The sequence below is a fragment of the Macrosteles quadrilineatus genome, unplaced genomic scaffold, assembly GCF_028750875.1.
Source record: "Macrosteles quadrilineatus isolate MER2022 unplaced genomic scaffold, UCM_ALF_1.0 Scaffold_9__3_contigs__length_116548681, whole genome shotgun sequence".
Taxonomy (NCBI): domain Eukaryota; kingdom Metazoa; phylum Arthropoda; class Insecta; order Hemiptera; family Cicadellidae; genus Macrosteles; species Macrosteles quadrilineatus.
In genome coordinates this window covers 22,853,799-22,867,133 of record NW_026542602.1, presented here as the reverse complement: position 1 = coordinate 22,867,133, position 13,335 = coordinate 22,853,799, and the positions used below count along the sequence as shown (strand labels likewise).

General features: G+C 38.1%; 1 protein-coding gene across 6 annotated transcripts in view; it reads left to right on the top strand.

Annotated features, from left to right (window-relative positions):
• The window catches only part of LOC129002602 (dmX-like protein 2), a 177,984-nt gene that overhangs the window by 131,583 nt on the left and 33,066 nt on the right, over window positions 1-13,335 (top strand). For all 6 annotated transcript variants that reach the window (XM_054430534.1, XM_054430531.1, XM_054430529.1 and 3 more), the window contains 8 exons: window positions 379-486; window positions 3,812-3,988; window positions 4,439-4,684; window positions 5,697-5,849; window positions 6,289-6,521; window positions 7,398-7,573; window positions 8,629-8,762; window positions 11,631-11,875. In XM_054430534.1, the coding sequence (XP_054286509.1) occupies window positions 379-486; window positions 3,812-3,988; window positions 4,439-4,684; window positions 5,697-5,849; window positions 6,289-6,521; window positions 7,398-7,573; window positions 8,629-8,762; window positions 11,631-11,875 (1,472 nt within the window). The remainder of the gene's footprint in view (window positions 1-378; window positions 487-3,811; window positions 3,989-4,438; window positions 4,685-5,696; window positions 5,850-6,288; window positions 6,522-7,397; window positions 7,574-8,628; window positions 8,763-11,630; window positions 11,876-13,335) is intronic.

Here is a 13,335-nt window from a genome sequence, read left to right as displayed (position 1 = left end):
GACCTGAGTTGCCTGTACAGCGAGGCATTTTGAGAAGGATAAACCCGGCCGGAATGCTTTAGGTTTATCAATAACGAAGATAAACATGGACAACCTTATATGGCTACAAGTCAGAAAATGTTTGTAGAAAACATTAAAAAGCAATCCCAGGCAATGAAATATCATACAATATTTAGGCCTACAGGAAATGTTGATTACTGTTATATACATCGTGAGTATCTCCATTGAGTTACACACCGGTAATCTTTGAGTTGACTCTTTTAAACTCAGAGTAAATATGACTGGTATTCCTTTTGAAATAACTCCTGTAATACTTTGCAGTTGCTCGAATACGAGAAACATGTACACTAGTCTAGTAACAATGTACTTGTGTTGCAGGTTTGATGAGCAGCCCCACTAAAGCAAGGCATCAAGATTTCCAAATAGAGACTGGCATCCTGCATACAGATCATGCTGAGAAGGACTCTGCCACTGTGGCTCAAAAAGGTAAAATAACTACACATTTTTATACAGCATCTTTATCATTCACAACTTGAATACAATTGTAACATGCTTACTTTCTTCTCTTATTCTTAGTATAAAATGCCAGTAACTTTTTATCAGTTGTTTTAAAATACCCCCCTCCGCAGCACACCGGCAGACTAACGGGATTTCCATTTACCTGGCTGAATTTCCACTAAAATATTCCCTTAACATTGTCAGATTTATTTCATTTTAAATAACATGAATTTAAATGAATACTTAGGTTGCTGCTACAGGAAAGGTGTGTTATTTAATTGAAATGTGGGTAGCTTACTATGATATAAACAAATTTGCCAAATTGTATTACAATATATCAATAAGTAAGTAAACTACAGTTGAACCTCTATAAGACGAATTTCAAGGGGTATGGGAAAAATTCGTACTATAGAGGTATTCTTAATAAAGAAGGTCGTTTTATCGAGGTTGATGCTGCTGTTATTCTTCTTATAGAGGTTTCTCCTCGCTCCAAGGTTTCTCCAAACAATGACTGAGGAAGGAGGAGGAATGGGTGGGGGTTTCATGTTGAGACAAGCTTCTGTTTGTTTTGAAAACTATGTACTATGGAGGTTAAGATTATGATAAATTCGTCTTATAGAGGTCACGTTCGTCTTGTAGGGGTTTTGTGCTAAGAATATTCGTTGTATAGAGGTTAATCAGTCCTAGCCCATGTCACAAACAAATTAGTCTTATGGAGGTTTTAAACTTAATTACTACGTTGTATAGAGGTGTTTTTAGCATTGACCTATATGAAAGTGTCAAGGGGATTAAAAATAATTTGTCTTCTCGAGGAATTTGTTTTATCGAGGTTTGAGGTTCAACTGTACACAAATCAGTTTATTTATTCTCCATCAGAATAACATGAGAATTTTTAATTTACCTTTTTATAATTTTCTCCTTAAGAGTCCTTGGAGGCTAGCAGCCATCTTGGATGATTTCAAACAGCTGCTGAAGAAAGTGATTATAATTTAAATATCTAGACTGTGAAATTAGAAATATTCTTTGTAGTTTTGAATTTTTATCCAGGGGAGGCGATGGAAGCTGACCCGGTGACGATGGTATCTTGGATATCTTGGATTTGCTCGCCATAAGAGCAATGTTAATTTTGTTCATTTCAAACAGCCGCTTAATAGTTATTTACCGTCCAAAAATATATATTCGAACACCAGAGTGATTGTAATTTAATTATCTAGTATACTGTGGGATTAGAAATTTTCTTTGTATTTCTTTAATTGTTTTATGAGTTAAAACGTCTAGGCTCCAAGGACTCTGTTAAGCATGCAACAATGCTTCAATTTACAGTACTAAGTTATTTCTCTTTTAAGCTCTAACAAATGGCTTAGAAAAAAATGCACAATTTTATGTTTTTTTGTCAAAATGGAAAAAATCAATTTTTACTCTTAAAAAAACCCCCATAAATCCTTGTTCCTATAGTCCGATCATGCTCAATCGAGAACTCGATTGAATTTGCATAGGTTTACACATTTGTAATAAATTGCATTAAAATCAAACTGATAATTTTTGCTTGAGCTATCGTGCTAACAGACACACACACACACACATATATATATTTGAACGAATGGTGTTTTTGGCCTCTGGGGACCTCAAAAAACAAAATGGTAAATCTGTCCCGGGTCCAGTTCTTACCATGAGATCCACAGTAGCTTATTCTCTAGCCTATATGGGGAATTCGCTAAAAGTAGGAATTTCAAGTTCATAATTAGGGAAAGGTTATGAGTTTGGCCAAGGTTATAAGAAGCTAAGTTTGCCATTGAGTAAGGAGTGAGGGACTCCCCTGGTATTCACTCATGTATTTTTAACAGCTTAGCAATAAATGTTTTCCTTTCCTTAATTCAATTTTATGAAAACATTGCAAGTTTACCATCCTATATCTACAAAGAAATTGTTGATGATTTATGGTTCTGTATGTATTTAAATATTTATCTTGATGATTACCTAAAAACCTGAATTAAGCTGCTGATTGATTAGATCATTATCTTCCATCAAATTTAGGATGAATCATTGTACTAATAATATCTATCATCAGATGACACGTTAGTATTTCATACATAAATATTTCACGTTGATATTATTACAGGTTGAAATTAATTATAAAATTGGGAAAATTAGAGTTATGTCTGTACATTGCTCAAAATTATACATTTTTTTGTTATTTTTACATATTATACATTAAAGAAGCCGAAACAAGTCTTATATCAATTACTTTCTGTCTGTCTGCCTGTCTATCACGGCCGAGAAGGCATTTTACGCGGCCTACTCCAAGAAAACTAGAGCACCCACAATGATTCTAATAGTTTAATTATATTCACAGGATTAGGGAGAGTGTCTTAAGCCATTAAAATATGGCCTCACTATTTTGGAAATAAAATACCGGACGATCAAAAACCCAATTTTGTGAGTTTTGGCGAAGTTTTCTTTCTATGTCTACTACATACGTCATTTATGAAATTACGAACAGCTGTTTGGATAAAGATTCTTTTTTCTAGCTGTCACTGATATGTTTACATTAAATGTTGTTTACGAATACTGAGTAACCATTTCCGATCACGTTTGTAGTCAAATCCAAAACCAAGTGAAATAAATGTGGCTTTTAAAACGGATTTGATTGATCGCAAGTACAATAATTGTAACTGTTTTGTAAATGAAATAAAATAACTAGCCATTATCCAGGTTGGGAACAGGAAGTTCTGTGTGTATCAAGTTGTACTTGAGTTTTGATAACCGGGAAAAAGACTGTGAATCAGTGTTGGACTGGGAAACTTGTATTTTTTTAATCATCAGCACCAAAAGCCTACAATTGAGGTTTCCACTCATTACGGCGTTTCAAATGCTGTTGTGTCACGTAAAAAATCACAACTACACTGGGTGATCGTGTATGTTGCTGCCATCTCGGAAGATCTATGTGATTTTGTTTTGATCGTAACAATCGCTTTTCCAATATATCAGTTTCGGTTTTGACTCGCCACTATTTCGCTACTATCGCTGCTATGCCACCAAAAGGCCTGTGGTCCATATCTTATTGGAACGTAGGCCTACCCAATTATCCACAACCAAATTTCGATAATGACTCTCCGTACCGGTACTTTTTCCAAAAACCAGTTTAATGTTAAGTTAGTTGTTGGTTATCAAATAGATAAAAAAAGATTTATATCCGGGTGAAATTTAATTGCAAAGCAGTTGGTTTGGCTTGAATGAATGGTTACTCTTGATGGTTGGTATACTGGTAATTTTAAAGCTTCAGACAGTGTCTAATGTGTAGTTTGTGTCACAGAGTCCTCAATGGACTGGTCGTCCAGTGCAGAGTTTGACTGGTCTCAGCCTGTGACCAGCAACAAGGATGATGACCTGGTGATCCGTTGGGATGACCCGGAGTTGGAGCCGGAGCACGGGAGTGACGAGGAGGCCGAGGCTCCTATGGCGATGAAGATTGACCAGAAACTTGAGCCAGGTATATGATGTACTTTTTATGCTGGAAATTAATAATTTCAGGATTTTTAATCAGCCTATTAACTACAGCCTTAAATCAAGTGTATCAGTTCTAGTTTATTCTATGTCTGATCAGTCAGTGATTTTCTTGAGTTTTTTTCAATCTAGATTTATTAAAGTTACACGTTTTAAGAAAAAAGATTCAGTTTATCAAATTCAATTATTTGGAATTCTTAAGTAACATACTTAAAATACCTTGGGAAAGGTTCTGATTCAATAATGGATCCCAAATTGTTAATGGTACCTTATTAATTTTTAGGCCTAAAAATGTTACTCTTATAAATTTTGATTACTTTTTTTGTTAATTGAACAGAAATTTTATCCAAAATAATGCTTACGTAAAACAAAATATGTTAAAATTGTTATTCGAAAAAAAATTTGTCATTGAATATTGTTACGACGATACTTACAGAAGTGAACGGAACAGAAGAGGAAGATGAGCGGGTTGGTGGTACATTGGACATCATGGCACAACAGCTCAAGTTTGTGGCGTGCCTCAAGATACTGATGGAGGAGTTGTCTACACTGGCTACTGGCTACGAGGTGGACGGAGGTCAACTGAGGTACCAGTTGTACCTGTGGCTAGAGAGAGAGGTGGAGGCATTAAGACAGCTTTGCAACTACAGTCCAGGAGATGTGGAGCTGGCAGATGCCCCCAGTAAGTAGCTCTATAACAGAGTCACAAGAAACTCATTGAGGAATTGTCCACCGTAGGGTTCTTTGGGCCAATCGTTTACTTTGGATCACAGCAAAAATGTTGGCCCTTGGGTCTTTTGTAGACAAAACTCTTGTTTTGGTGAACATCTTTTACAGCTACAATGAAATCAAGAATGTCTTCTGTGGTCACAGTGAAATTGTAAAATCCTTCTGTGGTCAGGCCAAAATCATCGTCTTCCATAATTGCAGCAAAACCGTGAACATCTTTACGCCAATTTTGGAAAAATGATTAATTTTCTATTGAGCTGCTACAGAGATGCTTTGTGCTATCGTGAAAATTAAAGTTCGGTTTGACTCAATCTGACATGAGTTTGACCAAATAATATTATTTAAATGGATACCTCAGGACCTGACCCAAAAATAATATTCAGCTACCTGCAGCCCATATCACCCAGTCAATCACCAATGTGATAATGCTGCAACCCTTTGGACTATCGTGAAGTAATGTGTAAAACAGTTTTGGGCTGGAACCAAGTGTTCCAAGATTTAAAGGTGGGACAAAAAAAACAGGAAGGAACAGATCTGGTTCTGGTAATGTAAAAGAGAATTGCGATATTTTTGGGATTGATGGTTTGAATGTCACTGGCAACTTTAAACCACACACATGTCATAAACTTCTAATTGACGTTTAAGTCCCTTCCAACAAAAACCAGTATTAGTTCTACAGACATGATCACTTTGCTGCACTCTCGGTATTTCGATCTTTTGAATAGACCTAACATACAGTAATCCAAAAGTTATTTCTCAATAAGATAAATACCGGTAGTTTCCGCCACCTGGGCTCTCTTATAGTTTATAAGTATTTAATAAGACTGCTACTACCCAATGCCTTTAAGTTGCAGAAACATAAAATTTAGTTGCTGTCAGATTTTGTACTATAATAAGCTTTTATGGTATTGGATGATATAGATTATCACAAGTGTAGCATTTGCTTATAAATTTAATTATTTCAGATGATCCCCCAGACCCAAGTGATCTAAGAGATCATAACAACACTCCAACTTTCAACAAAGAGAAGCCAACACTACATGAGATCCTGATGGCAGAGAAGCTCGATTTTGAGGCTAAGGTGCAAAGGGCTGCCCGTCGTAAAAAGTGGCTCAAAGGTATAAATAAATAGTTGTACAAGATGAGTACATAAAAATAAAACATCATGTTTAGTTTTTCATGTAATCAGATAATCTAAATACAGTATGGTTAAATATAAATAATATTAAATGTTTTTAAATTCATTTTGTCATAGTAAAATTTTTTAATTATATGAAAGTTGGCAATACATTTTATTGGGGTTTACTTTTTGAACCACAAGAATTAAATGACTTACAAAAATTCATTCTTGGTGGGACGGTTGGTTTTCCTTTCCACCATTAATGAATACTACAGCAGTACTGAACATTGCACAGAGATAGGAACCGGATACAATAGTTGTGGAAAGTAAACAACAAACCCCCAGTGTTAGAGTTGAGCTAGCTTAGGTCCATAAGGGTCTGAAGCCTATAAAGTTGTAGCCGATGTAAAGATAGAATTGAATGTTGACTTGTACAGCCAATGAGACGCTGCTGCGCACACTGCTGTCCTACTGCAGTCTGCACGGTGCCAGTGGTGGAGGTCTGGCCAGTGTGAGGATGGAGTTGGTGTTACTACTACAGGAGTTACAGCAGGAGAAGACACAACAACAGCTGCTGTCTCCTCTGCCGTTCCCTACAACACTACCTCTGCTGTCGGCCAGTGTGGCGTGTAACAAGACTGTGGTGGCCGACCCTGTCCGACACCTCCAGGTACATTGAACCAATGACTTTCCTAACGCATATGGCATAACCAAAACTTGTTTACATTGCATTTTTTACTGATATTGATGTTTTAGCGAATTTCCCTATAGGGAAGTAGCTATTACCGTAGGTGGCACGGTAAGACCTAGACCCGGGACCGATTTACTTTTTCATTTTGATGTCCCCAGAGGCCAAAAACACCATTCGTTCAAATTTTTATATATGTATATATATATATATAGACTTATATATATATACGTCCGTGAACGCGATAACTTGAGTAATTTTTGTCCGATTTTGATGAAATTTGGTTTAAAGGTGTAAAGCGGGATAAACTTGAATGAGTTCGCAAACCAGCACGATCGGACCATGGGAACGGGGCTTTACGGGGGGTTTTATGGGGTAAAAATTGGTTTTTCTCACTTTTGACCCTCAAAACACAAAATTTCCCGGTTTCTCTTTAGACCTTTTTAAAGAGCTTAAAAAAACAAATAATTTAGTATATAAAAGTATTTTTATTCGATTATTAGTAACGGAGAAAATTAAAAAAATTTTAAATTTAAAATTCCCATGTTATTCTTATGGAGAATATTGTCAAATGTTGTAGTTTGCTTGTTTATGGATATATTTTGATCAAACTTGGCAAATTTATTTATTTTGTACTAAGCTATCAATATTTTACTCAAAAACACACTTTACTAGTTTCCTTGTAGCAGCAAACCTAGGTACTCGTTAAACCTAATGTTATTAAAATATATTTAACTGAAAATCAATTCAGACAAATGGAAATTCGCTTAGTCGGCAGGTTTGCTGCGGCGGGGGTATTATTTTGTTGTTGTAATTTCCCTCCTATACTGGATTTAACGTAAAGGCTTATGTTTTCAGAACCTGGCCCATGACATGCTACAAACCATTGTCGAGCTGAGGTCGCCCCCCACCCTCAGTAGAGTCAACCTCAGTGAGGTGTTTGTATTGAGAGATCTGTCTGTGGCTCTGTCCTCATGTATCTACCAGTCTCTGTGTGACAGTGACAGTTGCAGCGTCAAACAGACAGTGGACGGGTGAGATATTAAAGAAGTCCCAACCTTTGGGACAAAATTAGGTTTAATTTAGAATTTTCATGGGACGGGGGTTAACAATTTTGCCATGATTGCAAGAGATGTTAACGATTTTGCAATGACGACGGAAGATGTTCATGATGGCATCATGATAGTGTGGCATATCACCAACTGTGCCACGATCACGATACACATTCTCGATAAAACCTTGATTGTGGGATGTGTTCTCGATGGTGTCGTGATCAAGGTACATGTTATCAATGGTGCTATGATAGCAGAACATGTTATCAATGGTGCTATGATAGCAGAACATGTTATCAATGGCTCTGAGACTGAGAGAAATGTTCACAATGGTGCTACAATCACAGAACATGTTCACAAGGTTTCCAACAACGCAGGAGGCTGTATTGATGGATAATCTCCGAGATCATGAGAGATGGTCAGGATTTGCCATGGTCACAGGTGGGTGATGTTCACGATGGTGCTGCAAATGCATGGTGCTGCATGATGGTGCTGAAAAAAAAATCTCCCTGTATTATTGGGAAATGTTGATGATAATAACGTCTCTGTGGCCACAGAAAATGTTCACGATTGCATGGCAAAATCGTAAAATCCTTCCTAGCTCTGGGCGAAATTAAAAATTGTAGTCTTGTTGACTTTGGGAATATTGATTAATATGGGTTACACAATTCATGATTACGACAGCTAAAACTGCTTTCATATTGGTAGTTACATGGTCTAAAATCCCCTCATATTTTTAAAAAATCCAGTGATAGTTGGCTTAAATACCTGTTTGTCCTTAGCAGTTTGCATTATTACCTATTATCAATACAATATAGTCATTAAGACTATATATTTTTTTTTCATTATTTTGCCATTTGCAAGATTTTGTACTCAAGATAATTTAAACAAACTAAAGTTACCCTTGTTGCAGGGAAAGAAAAATCTCCCCCCCCGTCCTAAAAATCAGGATGAAAATGAAAATCACACCCTTAACTAAAAGTACAATCCCGTCCATCCCTATCAATAACATTATCATACATTACTGTGTTCCCCAGGTTCTGCGGGGTCGCTGGAGTAGAGAACTTGTCGTGTGTCAACTCCAGTAGTCACCTGATTGCCAGCAGTCGCAAGCGTAGATACAGCACAGACGAACCAGTCACCGTCAGCACCCAACCATCCAAGTGGCCTGGTAATATGCATTCATATCTTGTCGGCACAGTATAATGAGTCATTTTTCCAGATAATTTTTATATTCTTAGAAAGTTTGGTACCTAGTTTAGTTATTAAGGATGAGGTGGGGAAGAATACATTTTAATTTCATGGGATAGGTTCATTGTGACAGAGTTTTAATTACTCCCCAATATTTTGGAATTCATTAGGAATCTTTTGGAAATCATGACTGTAATCAAGTTTAGAAACACTTAGGCCCGATTTCACAAAATTCACGCTAATGGTGGTTTAGTTAATCTTCGGTTAAAACTAACTGATGATTTAAACCACAGTTAAGGAAGTCTGGTTTCACGAACAAAACGCGTCAAAACTAATGCTGGTTTTATAAACGAGATTTTAGAGTAAAGTCCAGGTGGCAGTGAACTGTCATAATACCGGGCTGTTATGGGAGCAAAACATAACCTAGAAAATAAATCAGTGTTTATGAGGTAGTGAAAACAAAACTGTAGACGGCAAGATTACAAGAATACAATAGATTCTGAGCAACAAGAACAAAATAACAACAGAAAATAAGAATAAATGGCAAAACAATTAACATGAGTAAATAAAGTCAAAGCAATGTTGAAAAAACAGATTCAATTGAGGAACAAATTCATTAAGTTGTGCTGTTGAGTCAAGACTCAAAATCTAATTTTTACAGGAAAGTTCAAGATTTCTGTTTGTTAACTAACCAGTTTAGTACATTCAAAGTAGTGAAAAAACTGGAGGAAAAAAGAGTTACAAAAAAGAGACATAATAAAGACAACATCAAAATAATGATTTTCTATAAATACTTGCAGAATAATGACAATTTAGTAGGGATGGACGGGATTGAATTTTTAGTTCGGGACGGGACGGGACGGGATTTTTATTTCCTTCCCGATTTTCGGGACGGGACGAGACGGGATTTTTTTCTGTGCATAAAAAGAAAGTACTGTATTGCAGTTACCAAAAAAGACATACGAAATCAATTTTTACCATTTGTGGCGCTGATCTATAAAAACAAAAAAATGGGTAACAATTTACAGGTACCTATAGAAACTTGTGACTCGCGGGTCACGGCGCGATCGTCGGTATGACTTCGCGGTCACGGCGCGATCGTCGGTATGACTCCGCGGTCACGGCGCGATCGTCGGTATGACTCCACGGTCACGGCGCGATCGTCGGTATGACTCGCGGTCACGGCGCGATCGTCGGTATGACTCGCGGTCACGGCGCGATCGTCAGCATGACTCGCGGTTACGGCGCGATCGTCGTCATGACTCGTGGTCACGGCGCGATCGTCGTCATGACTCGCGGTCACGGGGTTATCGTCGGTATGACTCCACGGTCACGGCGCGATCGTCGTCATGACTCGCGGTCACGGGGTTATCGTCGGTATGACTCCACGGTCACGGTGCGATCGTCGTCATGACTCGCGGTCACAGCGCAATCGTCGGTATGACTCGCGGTCACGGCGCGATCGTCGGTATGACTTGCGGTCACGGCGCGATCGTCGGTATGACTCCGCGGTCACGGGGTTATCGTCGGTAGGACTCCGCGGTCACGTCGTGATCGTCGGTATTACTTGCGGTCACGGCGTGATCGTCGGTATGACTCGTGGTCACAGCGCGATCGTCGGTAGGACTTTGCGGTCACGGCGCGATCGTCGTTATGACTCCGCGGTCACGGCGTGACTGTCGGTATGACTCCGCGGTCACAGCCCGATCGTCGTTATGACTCGCGGTCACGGTGCGATCGTCGGTCCAATAATCGCGGCCATGGCGCGATCGTCGTCATGACTCCGCGGTAACGGCGTAATCGTCGAAATGACTTCGTCTCCTGCGTTTGTGGACCTATCGCTCGCAATAACGGCGTTATCGGCACTCGCGAAGCGGAAAAATCGCCAATGATCGGACCAAATCCCGTCCCGAAAAATTCCCGAGTCGAATGTAATCCCGTCCCGATAATCGGGAATATTTTTTTCCCGATAAATTCCCGAAATTTCGGGACCCGTCCATCCCTACAATTTAGGTTCAGTTATTGTCCTTACATCTGACCGAACGCAAAACAATTGTTTGAGCGTAGGGTTAGGGTTATCCAAAACCGGGAAAAGGAAAAGGTTACCTAATTGTTTTGAAAAATGAAAAAAGTAATTTGATAATGTTGGTGGAAAAAACTCTTTTCATCCGGGATAACACAGTTGCTCTTGATAACAATCAGTTCAACACGATCGCTGATCACATGGCTATAGAGACACTCCTTTACTAAAAACCTTGTGGGATTACCTAAAGAAAAAGACAAAACGTTTTGATAATTCATATCTTGTAATAAAATCAATATCGTCTTAATTAAATCATGAACCCTTTCTCTTATCCACCTAGTTGGGAAAATAACATAGACTTCTCTCCCTTATTTTATATTGGGCATCCTAGTCGTAATAAATGTACTAATTAGTACTTTTTGATAACTCCATTCCGATTTGTACTGTTCCAAATGCTTGATAATTAAATGCTGCATTAACAAATAATGGTAATATTTTATTTTTATTTCATTCTTTAAGAAAACCCAGTTATAATAATCCAACATTTTTGGTAATCTGACACCTTTGTAGCCCCCAAATTTCTTTTCTTTTACTCCAATAAGAGAAACAATATACTTGGTAACACTTATTAAGCGAGCTGTCAACTACTTACAAAGTCAATCATATGTTTTTGTAATTGTTGATCTTGTATGAAATCAGAAGTGAAGAACTCCAAACACACCTGACAATTTTCTAATTTTGTTGATAATCATTATTAATAATTCCTGGCAAATGGCCTATCTTTTTATCAGATAACCTTTGTTTAAATCAGTTGATGTTTCACAGGTGTGACGAACCTAAGGGCGTTGCTAGCACGTGAGAAGGACGAGGACACGCCCCGTCTCAATGTGTTGCTGTGTGAGGCGTTTGTGGCGTCCTACATGAGTCTGATAGTGTACTCGGTCGCCACGTGTGACTGTCACATATTGTACCGTCTGATGGGGCAGCGCTACTCAGAGCACACCTGGGCTGCACTGTTTGGTGGTGGAGTGAAGAAACTGCTCCGGGTCGCTCAGAGCAACTCTATTCAGGTTGGTGGTCTACAAGAAATTGTGTAAATAAATAAGGTTACTTTCAAGGAGTACTTGAAGAAACAGTAGAATTTTAATAGTCTGGCACACTTATGATCTAGCTATGTGTGGCTGCATGTGTTTTGTGAGTGATTGGATACAACATTCCCTTCTCAAGTGTTAACTTAGAGAAATAGTTTGTTTACAAGAGACAAAGCAAGACACACAATACACGTTAAACTAACGTAAACAACACACAACACACGCACAACAGAATACACGTAGACCTAACGTTATTGGGTAGAATGCACGTAAAACAACTGGACTAGAAACAGGCACGATTCCTTTTGAAACCAGATACCACAATATGATTTAGCTACATAACAATGTTGCATTAGTACTGCTTAAACATTCCTGTCAACTCTTAATGTTTTGATTTGATTAAACTTAACTTTTTTATTGTGTCATGTCATAATGCACTCACACACAATTTACAGAGAAAAATGTATGTGATGAGTCTACCATCTTTTGGGGTACTATGACTCTTAACAAACTACTGTTATTTACTTTTTTACAAGCAAGATTCATCATGAGTTTACAAACTGGTTGAATTTTTATCTAGACTAATACAATAGACTGTAGTTGTCTTTTCTCTCATGTAACCCTGAAAGAACTTACATAAAATACAACTATACAATAGATATAGGGATGTGTTGATTCTCGATGCCGATTCTTAATACCACCGATACTTTGACATTGGTCGGTATTGCCAAAAGTCTATTCCGATACCGATACCAGTCATGCCCACACGATTGGATAATTACTGCTATTGCCGCGATCGCACAAGACGATGATGACGTTTTCCTGATCGCGGGAGTCCTTAATTGCAGCTGCTGGAGATAATCAGAATTTTGCCCTGATCGCTGAAGACGAGGATAATGTCTACAAGGTTGAAAATGTTAATGAATTTGACGCAATCGTGGGAGACGATAATGATGTCCACAAGACCCCGGGTGACGATAATAATTTCTACACAACCGCAGGAGATGATCAGAATTTTTTCACTATTTCCTAAGACGATGATAATGTCTTCATAACCGTGGGAGATGTTTAGTATTATTTTGCCATGGTCGCGGCAGACGTTGATAACTTTTTCGCAACCGATGGATACAATGATGGTGATTATGTTACCGCTGAGTGATGTTCAGAATTTTTCTGCGACAATGAAAGACATTGATTTTGTTCCCGTGATCGAGGAAGATATTCAGGATTTTGCAGTGATCTCAGAAGACAATGATAATGTCTCCACGACCTCGGGAGATGGATCACTATCACGATATTACCTCAATTTTGGCTTTACTGAAAATATCAGGCTGGTATACCTTTAGTTATAAAACATTTTCCTTTTGATTTTGTTGTTACTTGTTAGATTTTTATTTACCTTTTATATGGTAGTTATTTATGACCACGTTGTGTTATTT